This window comes from Delphinus delphis, chromosome 3 (genome assembly GCF_949987515.2).
Source record: "Delphinus delphis chromosome 3, mDelDel1.2, whole genome shotgun sequence".
NCBI lineage: Eukaryota > Metazoa > Chordata > Mammalia > Artiodactyla > Delphinidae > Delphinus > Delphinus delphis.
The window spans coordinates 16827048-16843844 of record NC_082685.1 but is presented as its reverse complement, the minus strand read 5'-3'; the positions used below and the strand labels follow the sequence as shown (position 1 = coordinate 16843844).

At 55.3% G+C, this 16797-nt stretch overlaps 2 protein-coding genes across 2 annotated transcripts; both read left to right on the top strand.

Annotated features, from left to right (window-relative positions):
- The first annotated feature begins 1660 nt into the window (after positions 1 to 1660).
- On the top strand, positions 1661 to 6783 carry TRIM17 (tripartite motif containing 17). The gene is given in 8 exon segments (XM_069540561.1): positions 1661 to 2089; positions 2959 to 2964; positions 3274 to 3363; positions 3874 to 4101; positions 5697 to 5719; positions 5811 to 5881; positions 5884 to 5910; positions 6239 to 6783. Coding segments are annotated over 8 exon segments (1419 nt in total).
- A 1059-nt stretch (positions 6784 to 7842) lies between these two features.
- TRIM11 (tripartite motif containing 11) lies at positions 7843 to 15268 on the top strand. Its single transcript, XM_060008185.2, has 6 exons — positions 7843 to 8565; positions 11068 to 11163; positions 11506 to 11736; positions 12659 to 12681; positions 12768 to 12868; positions 13439 to 15268. The coding sequence occupies exons 1-6, from the start codon at positions 8158 to 8160 to the stop codon at positions 13984 to 13986; spliced, it is 1407 nt and encodes a 468-aa protein (XP_059864168.1). The 5' UTR covers positions 7843 to 8157; the 3' UTR covers positions 13987 to 15268.
- Positions 15269 to 16797: the final 1529 nt, after the last annotated feature.

The window sequence follows — 16797 nt, the reverse complement described above, 5'->3', positions numbered from 1 at the left end:
CCCAGCTTTGAAGGTGGTTGTAACTTGGGAGGAGCCAACTATTTTAGCCCTACATTTACAGAGGAACATTCTGGGGTCCAAGGAGGCCCGTCCACCGTCACTGACCCAGAGCCCTTGGATAACTTCCCCCAAAACCTGAGCCGGAGCTTGAGCCCCAGCCCACCAGACTGCCCTACTGTCACCCAGCTTCTGTTGGGTGGGCAGCAGTTGGGCCTAAGGGCAGCTGAAAGCAGAGAGACTGACCCCAAAGGCTCTTCACAGAGACAGCTCCAGGCAAAGTGAGCCAATGTCAGGGACTCATGAATCTGCGGAATCCAGCCGCCATCGTTTCAGATTGTACAAAAGGGATCTGGATGGTGCTTGTAATTCAGAAACGATGTTTTCAAATCCAGTCTCTAACTCAGCCCTAACAACTACCCAGTGCAGTGCACAGGGGAAGATTTGGATCTCCACTGGATAAGGTCATGGGTATTCCAGCCCCAGAGTGTGTGTGTATATGTGTGTTTGTGTGTTCAAGTGTGTACACGTGTGTAGGTGCCTCTGCATGTGCTTTTGTGTATGTGTGCCTGTGTGTGAACATGCGTGCATACATGTGTACGTGTGTTTGTGTGCATGTCTGCACGCAGTAGCCTTCCTTTGTCTTTTCTGCACAGCACCTTGTCAAGGAAAACCAGAGCTGGATGGTACTTAGAGGGGTAAAAACAGATTTTATTCAGGACTATTGAAATAGGAAGAAAGAGATCAGCATAGAACCTGGGGTTCTATGTAGAACCCCATGTGAAGCTCAGTTCTGAATACAGCATGGGCCAGTGGGGAGGTATAGCCAAGGAGTAGGTTGGGGGTAAGTTATGGGAAATTACTAAGAGGACACGTCTTAGTAGCAGGGGTGGGGGTGTGTGTCTGGTTAAACCCACCTAGTGGGATTCTTGCTAAACTCGAACAATGCAGAGACAAACATGGAAGCCCAAGGCCTGGCTGGAAAGTTCAGGGAGGCTGAGCTAGAGTTTGGTTAAAGAGAGAACCTTCGTCAACCCCGCTCCCTAATGGAAGAGAGAGTGTTGTTCCTCTAAAACTCCCTTTTTCCTTAGTTCTGCAGGTGTTCTGTTAAAGAGAAACATGATGCTTGTTAAAACCGTACGCAAGACGTTATTTAAGACTATTGCAATTGCAGAGGGAGATGGGGGGTCATCTCTGATTGTAGCCAAGACAGCTGGGGATCCGTAGCCAAGGAGCAGGGTGATGGGGTTCAGTGATGGAAAATCACTAAGAGGCGCCATGAGGAGGGGGCTTCTTGCTAAACTGGCCTAACAGGATTCTTGCCCAAGGAGGGTCAAGGACATGTGTTCATTAAAGGTGGGAATGAGGAACTAGATCAGATATTATGGTGGGAGTACTGTGAAATTCTCGCTGAAACTGGGTGGGGCCGGCTAAAGACAGGCCTACAGCTCAGCGGAAGCTGACTGGGGTTTGGTGAAGGAGAGGGTCTTTGTCAGCTTCCAGGGAGGCATTTGTGCCTCTTACTGAAGATAAGTCAGGGTACCCTAACAACCCCGTGTTCAGACTCCATCTGCAAAAGGATGCTGAGAGAGTACTGTGGAGAGCCCAGACAGAGCTCCAGACAGAGGATGTGGCAGGACACTCCGTTCCTTCCCCAGGAGCCATGGACGCTGTGGAACTTGCCAGAAAATTGCAGGAGGAGGCCACTTGCTCCATCTGTCTCGACTACCTCACAGACCCCGTGATGACCAGCTGCAGTCACAATTTCTGCCGAGAGTGCATCCGGCTGACCTGGGAGAAGGCCAAAGGCCAGAAAACGAGGAAAAAGTGTAAGGGCTCCTTTCCCTGCCCCGAGTGCCGCAAGCTATCCCCCCAGAGGAACCTGTGGCCCCACCGTCTGCTGACCAAGGTGGCCGAGATGGCGGGTCAGCACCCCAGCCTACAGAGCAGGCACCTGTGCCAGGTGCACCAGGAGCTGCTCAAACTCTTTTGTGAGGACGACCAGAGTCCCATCTGTGTCATCTGCAGGGAGTCCCAGGAACACCGGCCCCACAGGGTGGTCCCTATTGAGGAGGCTGTGCAGGAATACGAGGTGGGCCTGGGCTGGGGGCCAGGGCAGGGAGGTCCAAGTGTCCCCACACTCCCACGACAAAACAGGCTGGTGGCCAGGCCATCGTGGTGTCACCTCTGATTATGCCGGAGTCCAGACTGACAAAGTCCCCACATGGGCCTGTCCACATTCCCTGGTCTTTGTGCAGCCATCTGTGTGGGGAGGCCAGGCAACCCTCTGTTAGGTAAGAGGAGGGGAGCCTTTCTCCTCCACCTACTTGAGGCTCTTTGGCTGGGGGCCCATAAATTAGATTGAGCAAAGACAAATCAAAGAGAAAGGCAAACCGTTTACTAACACATGCGTGTGATGCGAGTCACTCGGGAGAAACTGTAGCAACAGTAAAAAAGGGTCAGTTAGAACTTGGGCTTATCTAGAATCTTAACAAAGAATAATACATTTGGAGAAAAGCAACAAGACAAAGGCAAAGGTTTCAGCCTCCCAAGGGTGGCAGACTATGGGGAAAGTGTCTCAGTCTGCTTGGGCTGCTGTAACAGAATACCACAGACTGGGTGGCTTATAAGCAGAAATTTATTGCTCACAGTTGGAGGCTGGAAGTCCAAGATCAGGGCACCAGCACAGTCAGGTGAGAGCCCCTTCCTGGTTCATACATGGCCAACTTCTCACTGTGTCCTCACATGGAAGAAGGGGCAAGGGAGCTCTCTGGGGTCACTTTTATAATGGCACTAATCTCATTCATGTGGGCTCCACCCTCATGACCTCATCACCTCCCAAAGGCCCCACCTCTACCATCACATCGTGGGTTAAGGCTTCAATATATGAATTTGGTGGAGAGGGACACAAACATTCAGAGCATAGCAGAAAGTAAATATATAGGGAGAAATCAAAGGAAGATAAGGGTTATTAGTGCAGGTCCATCTTAACACCAACCTTCCACCTTCTTCGTGGGCATAAAACATTCCCAGCAAGGTGCTTTTGCTCAGGTAATGGGAGCCCCTGGAAGGCATCTTTCTGCATCTGTTCTCAGTTGCCTCCTGCTCAAAATAGTCCTCATGCCAAAGGGGCAGATTTTGAGGTGGCGTATTTCCATCCCCTTCACCCCATCAGGATGGTCTTTGGGGTGGGTGTAGCTTCAGAAGGCACCATCTAGATGTGGGGCATGCAGGGGGCCCACTGACCCCAAATCCCATGGTTTGGGCGCCCCACAGTTGGAGGAGAACATGGGATAGCTGCGAGAGGAAATGATGAAGACCGGGAAGCTGCAAGCCAAGGAGGAACAGACCTTGGCCGAATGGCAGGTAGGTGCTGGGGACCACGATCAGCAGCTGAGCAGGGTGGGGAAGGCCCAGCCAGGCCCCAAAGCATCCACAGGGTCTCCTGAACCTGTGGAACCCCTTGAGGTAGGAATCACTGTCCCTTGTGGATGTGAACATGGGACCCCAGACAGGCAGTGATTTCCCAGGTCACAGAATTCCTGCCAAACCAGGACTGAGAACAGTGCCCTCAGCACAGACTGGCCATTTCAGAGATGCGGGGAGCAAGGGCACATGGGTGCTTGGAAGTTGCCATTTGGGGCTCAGAGTAAAATTATGCTACAGTGACAGTGCAGGGGGCCTCTGTGTGGCCCCTGGCCTGCCAGGTTTGCTGGTTTTCTGTGGGTCACTGGCATTCAGAGATGTGCCATTGTCCCCAGAGCAGCCCTTCCAAGCTGGTGGGTTTGGTTGGTGGGTGGGGTCTGAAAGCAGGCACTTGGGGTGGTGGGGCCCTGAGCGGTACCTCACGTAGGACCCCCACCACTACCACCACAGAAGAAGGTGAAGGAGCGGAGGGAGCGCATCGTGGTTGAGTTTGAGAAGATGGGCCTCCTCCTGATGGAGAAGCGGCGCCTCCTCCAGGCTCTGAAGGAGGAGGAGGAGGAGACAGTGGCAAAGCTGCAGAAGAGCATGGCCTCACTGGACCAGCAGAGTCACTCCTTGAAGATGCTGCTACTGCAGCTGGAGGACAGGAATGAGTGCACACCGCTCCAGATGCTGCAGGTGAGGTGGGCACACCTGTTCACCTGGCTGGGGGTGGGGGGTGGGGGCATGAGCTCTGGCTCAGGTGTGGTTAGGGTGGGCTGACCTGTGGCAACAGATTCAGGCCCATGGGAAAGGCTCTGTCTCAGTCAGCTCAGGCTGCATAACAAATACCACAGACTGGGTGGTTTAAACAACAGACATTTATTGTTCACATTCCTGGAGGCTGGAAGTCTGAGCTCAAGTGGGCAGAGCTGGTTTCTCCTGAGGCTTCTCTCCTTGGCTTATAGACAGCCATCTTCTCCCTGTGTCCTCACATGGTCGTCCCTCTGTGTCTGTGCCCTGATAGCTTCTTCTTATAAGGACATCATCAGATTGGATTACAGCCCACCTTAATGACCTGATATTATCTTAATCACATCTTTAAGACCCTATCTCCAAATACAGTCACATGCTGAGGTGCTGGGGGTTAGGGCTCCACGACAGATGAATTTCGGGAGGGGCCAATTCAGTCTATGACAGGCTCCAATCCTAGAGACCTGTGTTCATCCCCTTCATAGCCTAGGGATGTGGCCTGAGGGCAGCTGTTGTCCACAGTGATGCAGGGCACAGACACACTGGCCCAGACAGGTGCCCGTGACTTCTCAGGCAAGAGCAAGTCACATGATCACACCTGCCAGCTATGGAAATGGGGAGAAGGTGCAGCTGGCCTGCCAGGGATAGGCCTGCACACCGAGGCCCTGGAAGGGGCAATTATGTTGGCCAAAAAGTGGGTAACTGGCTCATCAAGTGTGCAGAGTGATGGAATCCATAGCAAAAAAATACATTTCACACTGTGAGCCATTATACACACATTCACAGGAATGTGTTTACACAAGCGAAGCAAATGCCACATGCAGGGTACCTGTATCTCCCAGTGTGCCTGGGTCAATCTAGTTTTATGCCTGTTTTCCTGGCATCCTGTGGGTTTTGTCCCCAATAAGTGTCCTGGTGTAGACAATACTATACACTCGCTCTACCTTTGGGGAAATACTTTGTCTTCTATCAAAGAGCAAGCTGTGGGCTTCCCTGGTGGCGCAGTGGTTGAGAGTCCGCCTGCCGATGCAGGGGACATGGGTTCGTGCCCCGGTCCAGGAAGATCCCACATGCCACGGAGCGGCTAGGCCCGTGAGCCATGGCCGCTGAGCCTGCGCGTCCGGAGCCTGTGCTCCGCAACAGGAGAGGCCACAACAGTGAGAGGCCCGCGTACCGCAAAAAAAAAAAGAGCAAGCTGTTTGCAACCCACTAAACTGACTCCTGACCCACTCAAGGCCCAAGGCCCACAGGGTGAAAACACCATTTGGTCTCCCATGCCTTCATGGTCCATCATGAGCAGGACAGCTTCCCTGTGTCCTCATTCATTGTGATGGGTAGCAGGAGGCTTGGGTAAGTCAGATACCTTACTGTGTACAGCCAAAAGACAGCGTTACACTCTGGGAACTGCAAACAGGGCCATGGGAAAACATCATAAAGCCCTTCTAGCCCATACTGGCCAAATGTCGACACAGGGTGCTCAGCTCCACAGATCCCTAATGAGACCTTGCCAATCTCTCTTCCTCCTTCTGTGTCTTTTGAAGGATGTGAAGGACCTCCTGGGCAGGTACGTAGCCACCTGCGGTGGAGGAGGTGATGGGTGCAAGGAGGACTGCAAGTGGGGCCAGAGGGGACAGTGAGACCTGTGTCCACTGGAGAAAGAACAGCCTGAGCGTGCAGTACCCAGAGACCACCCCCACCATGCTGAAGACCATCTGTAGGGTGCCGGGCAGATAGAGGTGCTCAAGAGCTTCCAAGGTAAGTAGTGGGGGCCCAGGTGCTCTTGGCAGTGCCCAACCCTGCTCCTAGCCACTCAAGGCAAGGGCCACCAATGGGGAGTGGGTCTCAACCACACGACCTAATGCTCAAATGGTTCCCCAGCCCCATCTCCTTGGCACCACCAATATCCACAGTTGGGGTACGGGATCATGCAGCAACCCCAGGTTCACAGCTGAACTCAGCCAAAGGGAGGCCTGGGTGGGGGTTAGGATGAATGCGGGATTATTTGGCCCCTGCTAGGGCCTCACCCTCCCCACCCTGACCGTGAAAGGTCCCTCTCTCCCCTCCACTCCGGGCCCGTCTCCAGAGGATGTGGTGCCCGACCCCTCCACGGCATACCCCTACCTCCTCTTATATGAGAGCCGCCAGAGGTGCTACCTGAGCACCCCGATGGACGGCACACCCCATGGCAAGGACAGGTTCCTAGCCTACCCCTGCGCAGTGGGCCAAGAGACCTTCTCCTCAGGGAGGCACTACTGGGAGGTGGGCATGAACCTCACTGGTGATGCACTGTGGGTCCTGGGCGTGTGCTGGGACAACGTGAGCCGGAGGGGCAGGGTCCCCAAGTACCCAGAAAATGGGTTCTGGGTGGTGCAGCTATGCAAGGGAAAGAGGTATGCACCTGCCACGTCTGCCCTGACACCCGTCACGCTGACTGAGCCCCCCAGCCACATGGGCATCTTCCTGGATTTCGAGGCCACAGACGTGTCATTCTACAATGTGAACAATGGGTCCCACCCACATACCTACTCCCAGCCTGCCTTCTCTGGCCCCCTGCAACCCTTCTTCTGCCTTGGGGCCCCCAAATCGGGCAAGATGGTCATCTCTACAGTGACCCTATGGGTGAAGTGACAGCGGCGCAAGAAGGGGGAGCCTGGGCAGCCCTGGTTTCTCCAGAAGGTGATGTGGTCCAGCTCAGCAAGGCCCACCTGCCCAGCTTATCTGGCACGAGGCATTTGAGAGCCATCGGCCGTGCAGGGTGGTTTCACAAAGCGGAAATATAATCATGATTAAAGCAGTTAAACATTAAGAGGCTATATTTACAGATGCTTCATAGAAAAGAAAACTTCCATAGTGGGTCAGTTTCTAAAAACATCTGTACCAGGCACAGTGTAGTGCAGTGTTCTTTAGCCATGTCCCTCACTCTCCACTTGAGATGCTGCCATTCATTGGCTCCTCCATGGTTCAGGTTTTTATATGTACAGCCGAGTCCTCAAATATCTACCTTCTTTGTCCTCCACAAATTCCATATTTGGGTCCTTCACAGGGGGAAAATGAAAAAGTGAAGAGATTTTTCAAGCTGAAATCCTAAAAGCCTCAGAGCTCCCCACCTCCATCCCTTCTACCCAGGGAAGTTGCAGGGGCAAAATTCAGAGTGAGGATCAGAGAGGGTCCTTTCTTTTCACTCCCTCTCCACCGCCCACCCCACCACCTCCCCCTGAGCCCCGCCGCTGCAGACGCATTAACAGCCAGATAACAGCTGCCAGAAACCTAGAATTCTGGTCAATGTACTCGTACCCCAACAAGGCCAAAGTCCCTGCGGGCCAAGCCCGTCACCCAGTAAGTTCTGACCGTTCCCAGCCCGGGGACGCGCGAAGACACCCAGGAGCGCACGGGGAACGATTTGGGGCCCACGACACAGCCTCAGCTTGCCCTTGTCCTCGCAGTCTCTGCGCTTCGCGGACAGCCCAGTGACCGTGCGGGGCACCCCGCTGGCCCCGGCCCCTGCACCCCACCTTTCCCCAGGCCCGACGGAGAGGCCAGACCGTGCAACACCGCAACAGCCCAGAGGCAGCAGCGCAGGCGGCGGCGGCGACGCAAGGTCAGCGGGTGAGCAACCTCCAATTCTGTCCGGCCCGCGGGCCGCGTGACAGGCCACGGCCAATCCGGAGCTAAAGTGGGTTGCTCCAAAGGAAAAAACAAAAAAACCCCAGCTGCTTCCTGCTTCCGTCCCCGCTTCGACTCCTCTTCCTCCCTGCGTACGGTATTCCTAGGCCCTACGTTCCCGGAGCTTCTGCAGTCCCGGAGCCGTATATTCCGCATCCCAGGAGTCGCGCAGCCTTGGACCCCGGAGCCCTTGCGCTCCGAAGCTCCCGAGTCCCCTGGTGCCCTGCATCTCGCGTCCCCGGAGACCCCGCGTCCTTGCGCGCTCCCCATAGTCCCGGCAGCGGCCGGCCACCGCCCGACCCGGCGGACCACACTGCCCTCCTCCGTTCCACCGGTGCCATGGCCGCCCCGGACCTGTCCACCAACCTCCAAGAGGAGGCCACCTGCGCCATCTGCCTCGACTACTTTACGGATCCGGTGATGACCGACTGCGGCCACAACTTCTGCCGCGAGTGCATCCGGCGCTGCTGGGGCCAGCCCGAGGGCCCGTACGCGTGCCCCGAGTGCCGCGAGCTGTCCCCGCAGAGGAACCTGCGACCCAACCGACCGCTCGCCAAGATGGCCGAGATGGCGCGGCGCCTGCACCCTCCGTCGCCCGTCCCACAGGGCGTGTGCGCCGTGCACCGCGAGCCACTGGCCGCCTTCTGCGGCGACGAGCTGCGCCTGCTGTGCGCGGCCTGCGAGCGCTCAGGGGAGCACTGGACGCACCGAGTGCGTCCGCTGCAGGACGCGGCTGACGATCTCAAGGTGTGGGCAGGTCCAGGCGGAGCACGGCCTAGCAGGGCGTCGCTGCGGGTTGCGGGGACGTGGCTTGGGCCTGGGGGGTTGGGGGCCCCATCCTGGCCCAGGTTGTGGGCTCGGGTCCCAACCTGGTCCGGGTCTCGGGGGTGTGTAGGGGGGTGTAGCCTGTCCCAAACGGCACCCTAGAGGGACTGGGGCACCGCCCACCAGCGAGGCGCTGGCCTGGGGACCTGGTCGTGGGGAGGGGGCGTGCTTTCTGAAGTCTAGGTCCCACAGAACCGGTGGGAGGGCTGCCTGGGGCGGGGACTGGGCAGGTTTGACTGACCTTTGGCAGGGATGGAGCCGGGAGAGGAGAAAGTGGGAAGGGAACCTCAGAGGTGGCTGGTCCCAGGTGGACGTGCACGGATGAGGACTGAGCCTTCAGAGGGTTGTGGGCAGGGCAGGCCAGGGCCGTGGGGCCGACGCCAGTCCTGAAGTTCTGGTGAGAAGAGACGGGAAGGCAGCCAGGAAGCCGCTGCAGAGCCCCAGGCAGGGATCAATGCAGGGACAGAGCCATTGCCCCAGGAGGCGGACGCCAGGGCCCACCAGGCTTTCCCAGTAGGATACTCTGCCAGCTGACAAGCCAGGGCTCAGCCCTGCTTTGAGCCCAGGCTGAGATGCCTTGTTTCTCTGTTCTGGAAATGCATTTCCTTAAAATCCAAAGGAACACCAGCACTCCTTTCTCTGCTAAGAGCCTCAGGGCAAACACTTAACCTGGCCCACCTGGCCGGCTGCCTACTACATTCCTGCGGGTGGGTTTGCTTCTGAAACCGAAGGTATTAGGTACACGGGTGGCATCTTTCAAACTTTTTGACTGTGGTTTGCATTTTGCTTTATGGCCAGTAGTGTCTCTCTGCTGAGGTGCGTCAAGTACATGCTTTAGTCAACGTTAGAATCAGTACTCTGTCACTATCATAGAGCAAGCCTCTGGGACAACAATAAACCTAGACCTGATCCGCATCACTGGGCTTGTCCTGACACAATTCTTGTGGTTTTCTTCTCACTTTGAGGTATAGCGTGCATACAGGAACACCCCCTCCTTACATCAGTCTAGCAGATTTGCACTTCTGTCACTGAGGACCCCAATCAGGGTGTGGAAAGTGACCAAAAGAGCAGAGAATGACCAGCAGCTCTCTAGAGGCCTGTCCCAGCTGACCTGATAAAGTCTCATGTGGTGGCACTTAATCCTGTCTATCATAGGGGAGGAAAAGTGTTTTCTTCTACAGTGTCATGTTCTATGACAGGCTTGCAAATTAAAGTGACAAAAGAGATCAACAGGTGAAGGGACATATACTTTTAATAGTCTTTTAAATTGTACATGGCACAAGGGTTTCACAGAAAAGTGAGAAACTCACAGGCTTATAGTCCATTTTAACAAAGGATGATAAATTGTGGAAAAGCAACTAGACAAGCAACTAGAAGGGGGATTTGGGCTTCTAGGGCCAATAAATTGTGGGAAAGGAGCAAGGAAGTATATTGAGGGGAAGTAATGGAACATCAGCGTTATTTGACTAAGGTTTGTTTAGGTAGACTCATCTCAGTGTCAACAACTTGTCTCTGGGTGGTGACTGTTCCCCTTCCTGGTACTGGGTAGGAATCGTTCTCATGGAAAACTTATGCCCTGCGTTTCGGCAAAAGGGAGGAGAGCAGAGAGCTCTTCCTGCATCTGCTGTTTCTCAGTCACCTCCGCTCTAAATAATCTTGATGCCATAGTGGCGTGGGTTGGGATGGCGTGACCCTTCACTGTATTGGTGCTTACTTTGTCTTCATGCTGGAGAAGATGCCCCAGCAAACTGCTCTTACCTGCTATCCGTGGGCTGTGGCTGGTATTTGCACAGCCTGGGAGTGCTGGCTCTATAAAGCGCCACCTCCCAGGGCCCTGGAGCGTCTAGAACATGGATGGAGGGAACAGTGGAATCCCCACCAGCGCTGCTGTCACTCTTGTGATGGTCCTTCAGATCCTCCTGCATCTCGGGCCTCCTGGCTTTCCCAGGTGCCAAGTGTGTCGTAAACAGGGTTGAAGTGTGGGTTGAAGTAAATGTTAGGCATAGGCCTGAAATCAGGACCAAGGAGCCGGATACAAATGTGCCCATCCTGTGGCTCGTTGCAGTTAGCTGAAACCCAGCAAGCCCAGTTCAGGCAGAGAGACACGAAGGGGTTTGGAAGAAAGAAGGTGGTGATGCAGTGAGAAGCTGGGTTGTGGGAAGGTTGCCCTGGGATTCGGGAGGGGTGGGAACAACAGAAGAAAGGACATTCAGGCAAGGGGAAGTAGCTGGTTAGGGCAGTGGTGGGAGGGATCTCCTGGCAAATTTGAGTTTGCTCCACCTGTCATGTCCCAGGCCCAGTTTTCCACAACTAGTCCCTGCCAGTAGTTCAGGCTTAGCTGGGGTTGGGCAGGTGGGAGCAGGTATAAGGCCCAGCCTGGAGGCCTGGCCTGGCCGGGGTCACTCTGGGCTCACCTCCCTGTAGGGCAAGTTGGAGAAGTCCCTGGAGCATCTGCGGAAGCAAATGGAGGATGCACTGCTGTTCCAGGCCCAGGCGGAGGAGACCTGCTCCTTGTGGCAGGCAGGTGGCCAGGCACCCAATGTGGGTGGGCGCAGGGGGCATGAGGGCCGCCACCGCAGGACGCCACTGTTCACATTCAGCCTCATGCTTCTGGGCAGCACCCCTGCCCCAGACCCCATGTATAACCCACCTCAGGGTGGGTTTGGGGGTTGGGAGTGGGGGTCAGGGAGGACCAGGCATGTGGGGCCCTGGGTATATTGGTTTGGGGATCAGGGAGGGATGGGTATGAGGGCCCAAGTGGTGGGTTTGGGGTCAGGAAGGGATGGACGTGGGGGACCCCGGATTGGGGGTTAAGGTGGCTCCAGGTCCTAGGCCCTCAGCTGTCCTCCCCGACCCCCACAGAAGATGGTGGAGACCCAGCGGCAGAATGTGCTGACAGAGTTTGAGAGGCTGCGCCGTCTGCTTGTGGAGGAGGAGCAGCGGCTGCTGCAGAGGCTGGAGGAGGAAGAGCTGGAGGTGCTGCCCCCCTTGCAGGAGAGCGCGGCCCGGCTCGGACAGCAGAGCGCCCAGCTGGCCGAGCTCATCACTGAGCTGGAGGGGCGCTGCCAGCTACCAGCACTGGGGCTGTTGCAGGTGAGCTGGCACCCATTCCTGGGGGTGGGCATGTGGGGGGTGTCAAGGGAAGGCCAGGCATGGGAATGGAGAGCAGGAAAGTGGAGGAAGCTTTGTGCAAAGCAGGCTGACTGACTGGTGCTTGACTGGACCTCTCAGGTCCTCACCAGCTGGTCTCCTTCCTATGAAACACAGGGAGTGGACACCACTGCTGAACTGAACGAACTGCTGTTAGCGCTTGTCTGGGAGCCCTAATGGGGACAGGCCAGTGGGTCACCACCCAGCTCTCTGAAGGTTTGGGCCCACTGTGCTGAGAGGAAAAGCCAACAGGTCTCCCATAGGGATTCCTGCATGGGCCCAGTGCTACCCCTGAGAATCTGCTCAGCTCCTGGCCCCTGCAATTTGTGCCCGCAGGTGGGAGCCAAGGATCCTGCATGTGCAGCCCAGGGGGCTTCCTGTGGGAGGTGACCCTCCTTGGAGCCTCAGAGCTGAGTGGGCTTTCAGGGACCAGTAAGAGGCTCCCAGTTGCCATCCTGGGGCTAAAATTTAGTCCTTTGGCCTTTGCTGAGCCATCAGGTGATCTTAAGCCTGGGAAGCAGGAAGAATCCCGGACAAGTGTGTGGCGGGGATTGAGGGAAGTCAGCAGAAGTGGGCTATGGTCAGTAAAGCGGTGGGAGGGCTAGGCAGGCAGCTAGGAGGTGAGGGAGCAGCCCTCAAGGATGAGTGAATGTTGCTGGAGAAGCTGCAGGAAGCAGAGGTTCTGGAAGGAGGACGGGTTGGCCCAGGAGGATGGGTTGAGATAAGAACCACAGGTTTATGTGAAATGCAGTTTGGCGTCTCAGCTGAGATGTCCCGGTGTGGGAGTGGTGTCAGCTGGCCTGGCTGCATTTCATGCCCTTCACCTGGGGGATGGGTGCTGACGCAGTGTGTGTCTCTCCCACAGGATATCAGGGACACCCTGCGCAGGTAGGAGCTTCGGACTCTCCCCAGGGAGGGTGGGCAGGGTTCAAGGTGGGCCCACCGCAGGGGTGACACCTCCACTGCCCCTCCAGAGTCCAGGACGTGAAGCTGCAGCCTCCCGAGGTGGTGCCCATGGAGATGAGGACGGTGTGCAGGGTCCCAGGGCTGGTGGAGGCCTTGCGGAGGTTCCGAGGTGAGTGTTGTGCAGAGGCCGGGGGGATCCCACGCGCTGTCTCCAGACCAGAGGAGGTGCCAGTCCTGAGCTTTTGCTGGTGGGCTGGGGTCTGTGGTAGGAACAACATGCAGGCTCCCAGTTCATGGATGAGAAACTAGGAGGGATCAGGGCTATCGGGCAGAAGATAGCAGCTAAGGGAAGGCCAGGTCCAAGCTTTTCACTGTTGCATTTAGGGAAAATAGAGGTGGGAACACCTTCCTAGGGTCATTCAGGTGCCAGAGGCCCCATGTGGACCCCAGGTTTGTGGAGTCTGGGATGAAAGCTGCCCTAGAACACACACACACTTCTCTCTGGGGACTAAAAGAATGGACACGGAAAGCACTCAGGGTTTCCTTCTGTGCTCTAAGGGGCATGAATCACAAGGAAGCACGGACTGCTTTCTAGAACGTTCCAAGATACAACTGGAAGTGGTTAGGGCATCTTTTCAAGTGAGAAGGGGCGTGGTCAGTTTGTGGGCAGTCAGAAACTGCAAGGTTGTATGGGTCTGGGGCAGACAGCTTCGAGGGTTGACCACTGTTCTGTCTGCAGGGGACATGACCCTGGATCCTGACACCGCCAACCCTGAGCTGGTACTATCAGAGGACAGGAGGAGCGTGCGGCGGGGGGACCTGCGGCAGGCCCTGCCCGACAGCCCTGAGCGGTTCGACCCCGGGCCTTGTGTGCTGGGCCGGGAGCCCTTGACCTCGGGCCGCCACTACTGGGAGGTGGAGGTCGGGGAGCGGGCCAGCTGGGCCCTGGGCGTCTGCAGAGAGAACGCCAACCGCAAGGAGAAGGGCGAGCTGTTCGCTGGTAACGGGTTCTGGATCCTGGTGTTCCTCGGGAGCTACTACAACTCCTCCGAGCGGGCTTTTGCCCCTCTCCGAGACCCACCCCGGCGCGTGGGCATCTTTCTGGACTACGAGGCTGGACATCTGTCCTTCTACAGTGCCAACGATGGGTCGCTCTTGTATACCTTTCCTGAGACGCCCTTCTCGGGGACCCTGCGGGCCCTCTTCTCACCTCTGTCCAGCAGCCCAACCCCTATGACCATCTGCAGGCCGAAAGGTGGGCCTGGGGACATGCTGGCTCCCCAGTGAGCAGGCCTCTCATAGCCCCTTGTCCTGCCTTCTGAGTCTGCGAGACACTTGAAAAACCTGAGAAGAGGGTGCTTGTCCTCTGAGCTGTGGAAAACACTCATAATGCCACTCGGATACGTGTAGCAAACTGAACTCTGTCACTGCCACTCCCAGGAAGCCATGTGAGTGTGTGCGGGCTGGGCTGTCCTGCCTCGGGGGACTCTGCAAGGTCATCAGATGCTGAGACCCCATTCACCAGCGCATCACACACAGTCCTTTGCAGAGCCCTGAGCCTAGGGCCCTGGTAGCTCTGGTTCCAGGAGCCTCACCAACCTGCCCCACCCAGCCTCAGTCTGGGGTGAGACACCAGGGCCTGCAGAACTCTCAGGCTGCAGTCTGAGCACCCCCTCAAACCCTGGGGCCACACCTCGAGAAAGCTGCTGTCTTGTGAGACTGCTGGCCAAGGGGTGGCTCCAAGCCCACCAGCCTGTCTTGGGGTCTGGTCTAAACTGGTGGCGGGGGCGGGTGTCTGGATGTAGTTGCCTCAGATTAACTGGGGTGCAGTAGAGTCCTCAGGTGACAGGTGATGTGGGAAAGGCCACAGGGAGGGAACTGGGAGCAAGTCACTGAATACAGTGGTTGATTAACTAGGACACACAGATGCCCTCAAATCCCCCTGAACGTGGCCCACTCAGGGCCTCTGGAAAAAGCTTCTTCCCTGGTTCCCAGTGCAGAGGTTCAGTTCTGGGAGGTCTGAGGGCCTGGAGGTGAGTGTGAGGCTCAGAAATGACCCCTCACTGTTTCCATCTGAGCGGCACTGAGAAGAGCAAGCTGGCGTTGCCCTCTCAAATGCCTCTTCAGTGGCCCGTGGCATGGTCCCTGAACTCAGAACCCAGAGTCTCCTGCCTGGGGGAGCGGGGGAGGCCACAGAGAGCCCTGGCTTACAAAGTCCAGGGTTCGCTTTTGCTTTAAGTTTTGACGCTTCTTCACCTTTCTGAAGAAGGTGTGATGCGGCGTCTCTGCACCCCTAGATTTTTATTAATTGTAAGGACCATTCTCACAGTAAATAAATTAACAGTTGTCTGTAGTCCCCTTATCTTTAAGGTTGGGGGGTGGGGAAATCCTCCAGAGGGCCCACCCTCTGGGAGGGGTTACAGAAACAAGATGCTCACTGGTAAAGTCGGGGATGCAGCTGCTGCCCACACAAGCACAGCAACTCCCAGGTATGGTTTTGATGTTCTTTGGCTCAACACGTGTGTTCATTTCATGCAGGGACTGTGGGCATTTTTCCCCTTTTTTTCAGATAACCTGATAAACATTTTCCATGTTCCTCTGTGTTCAATAGCCAGTACTATTTCATTTACTGGATTATTTACTCATTCTCCCATTCTTGGGCTTTTTTGTTATTGTTACTATGTATACACCACTTTTGAATATCTTGAACAACAGTTCCTTCAAATTATGTACACAGGGGGAGGTATTTTCTCAGTTGAGTCAGGAGTCTGGCCATGTTTTTGGCTGGGGAATTATTCCCATATGATTTCCCAAGGAACGGGGCCTGCTGCTTCACTTCCTGTTGAGAATCTGAGCATAGTGTTTGGTTGCGGCCTGCAGCAAGATTTGGACTTTAAGGTTTGGGACTTCCACAATGGCCACTGGAAACCTAGCCTGTGGGGCAGCCTCGTGAGTTTAATAAGTGAGCACACAACTGCCCCGAGGACACCAAGACGCCTCTGGCTGTGGCTTTAGAACAAAGCTGGACACAAGGGTAAGGGAGGAAAAATCATTTGCCCTCAACCCTTCTGAGTTCTTGGCCGAGACCCTGTAATAGAGCTAAACAAGAGAAAAACAAAGACGTTTATTGACACGTATACCTCAGGCATGCATAGGAGAAACCCCAGGAAAATGAGTAACTGAGAGCAGCAGCTTAGATCTCTGGCTTAGACAGCATCTTCAACAAAGAACAATGTTTATGCAGAAATGACAGGGAAAGCAGTTTTAGGCTTCCAAGGTCCTAAAACGAGCAGGTAAACTAATGGTACCTAATGCTAGTTAGTAAAGTTTGTTATATGTAGATCCTGCCCCCCGCCCCCCCAGCCCCGTACCATCTCCAAACTGATGAGATTAGAACTGTCTCCAAATCTTTCTTGTGGAGAGGGGACAGGAATACCTCTGTAGATGTGTGTCCTGCTTTTAGATAGATGGGGAAAGGCAGGGAGCTTGTATTTGCTTCTCAACACCTCCAGCTCAAAATAATTGTTACCAAACCAAACTTGGGTCTGCTCGACCATGTGCAGCAAATCCAATCCACTAACACCGGGTTGTGATGAAGGAAAATGCAGCATTTATTGTAAAGGCGCCAATACAAGGAGGATGGGTGGCTCTAAAACCCCGAACTCCCCCTGAAGGGTTTCAGCAAGGCATTTTTAAAGGCCGGGTGAGGGGGGGGGGAATCTCAGGGTATGTGATCAGCTCCTGCACAATTCTCTGATTGGCTGATGGTGAGGTAACAGGGTGGTTAACAGTATCAACCTAAGGCTCCAGTAGGTCTGGGGGATCGTGATCATCAAGTAGTTAATTTCTTCCATTTGGTGGTGGTTTTAGCATTTGTAAAAACTCAGGAAACGTGCATCAGATATCAGAGGATATGGGGGAAGGGTCTGTCCCAAGAAAGCCTCGTAGGGTCCTGCTTGGTTACATAACCTTTATGCCAAATGAGGTGTTTTGGGGTGACATGCTGCTACCGTCCACCAGTCGAGAGAGAAAAAAAAGAGCTTCAGTGATACCTGTTGGCAAACAGACTGATTTTCAACTTTACAAAGGTTACTCCTG

Coding starts and splice junctions, on each gene's coding strand:
- TRIM11 (XM_060008185.2), top strand. CDS start 8,158: ATGGCCGCCCCGGACCTGTCCACCAACCTCCAAGAGGAGGCCACCTGC. Junction 11,164..11,505: donor AGACCTGCTCCTTGTGGCAG/GCAGGTGGCCAG, acceptor CGACCCCCACAG/AAGATGGTGGAGACCCAGCG. Junction 12,869..13,438: donor GGCCTTGCGGAGGTTCCGAG/GTGAGTGTTGTG, acceptor TTCTGTCTGCAG/GGGACATGACCCTGGATCCT.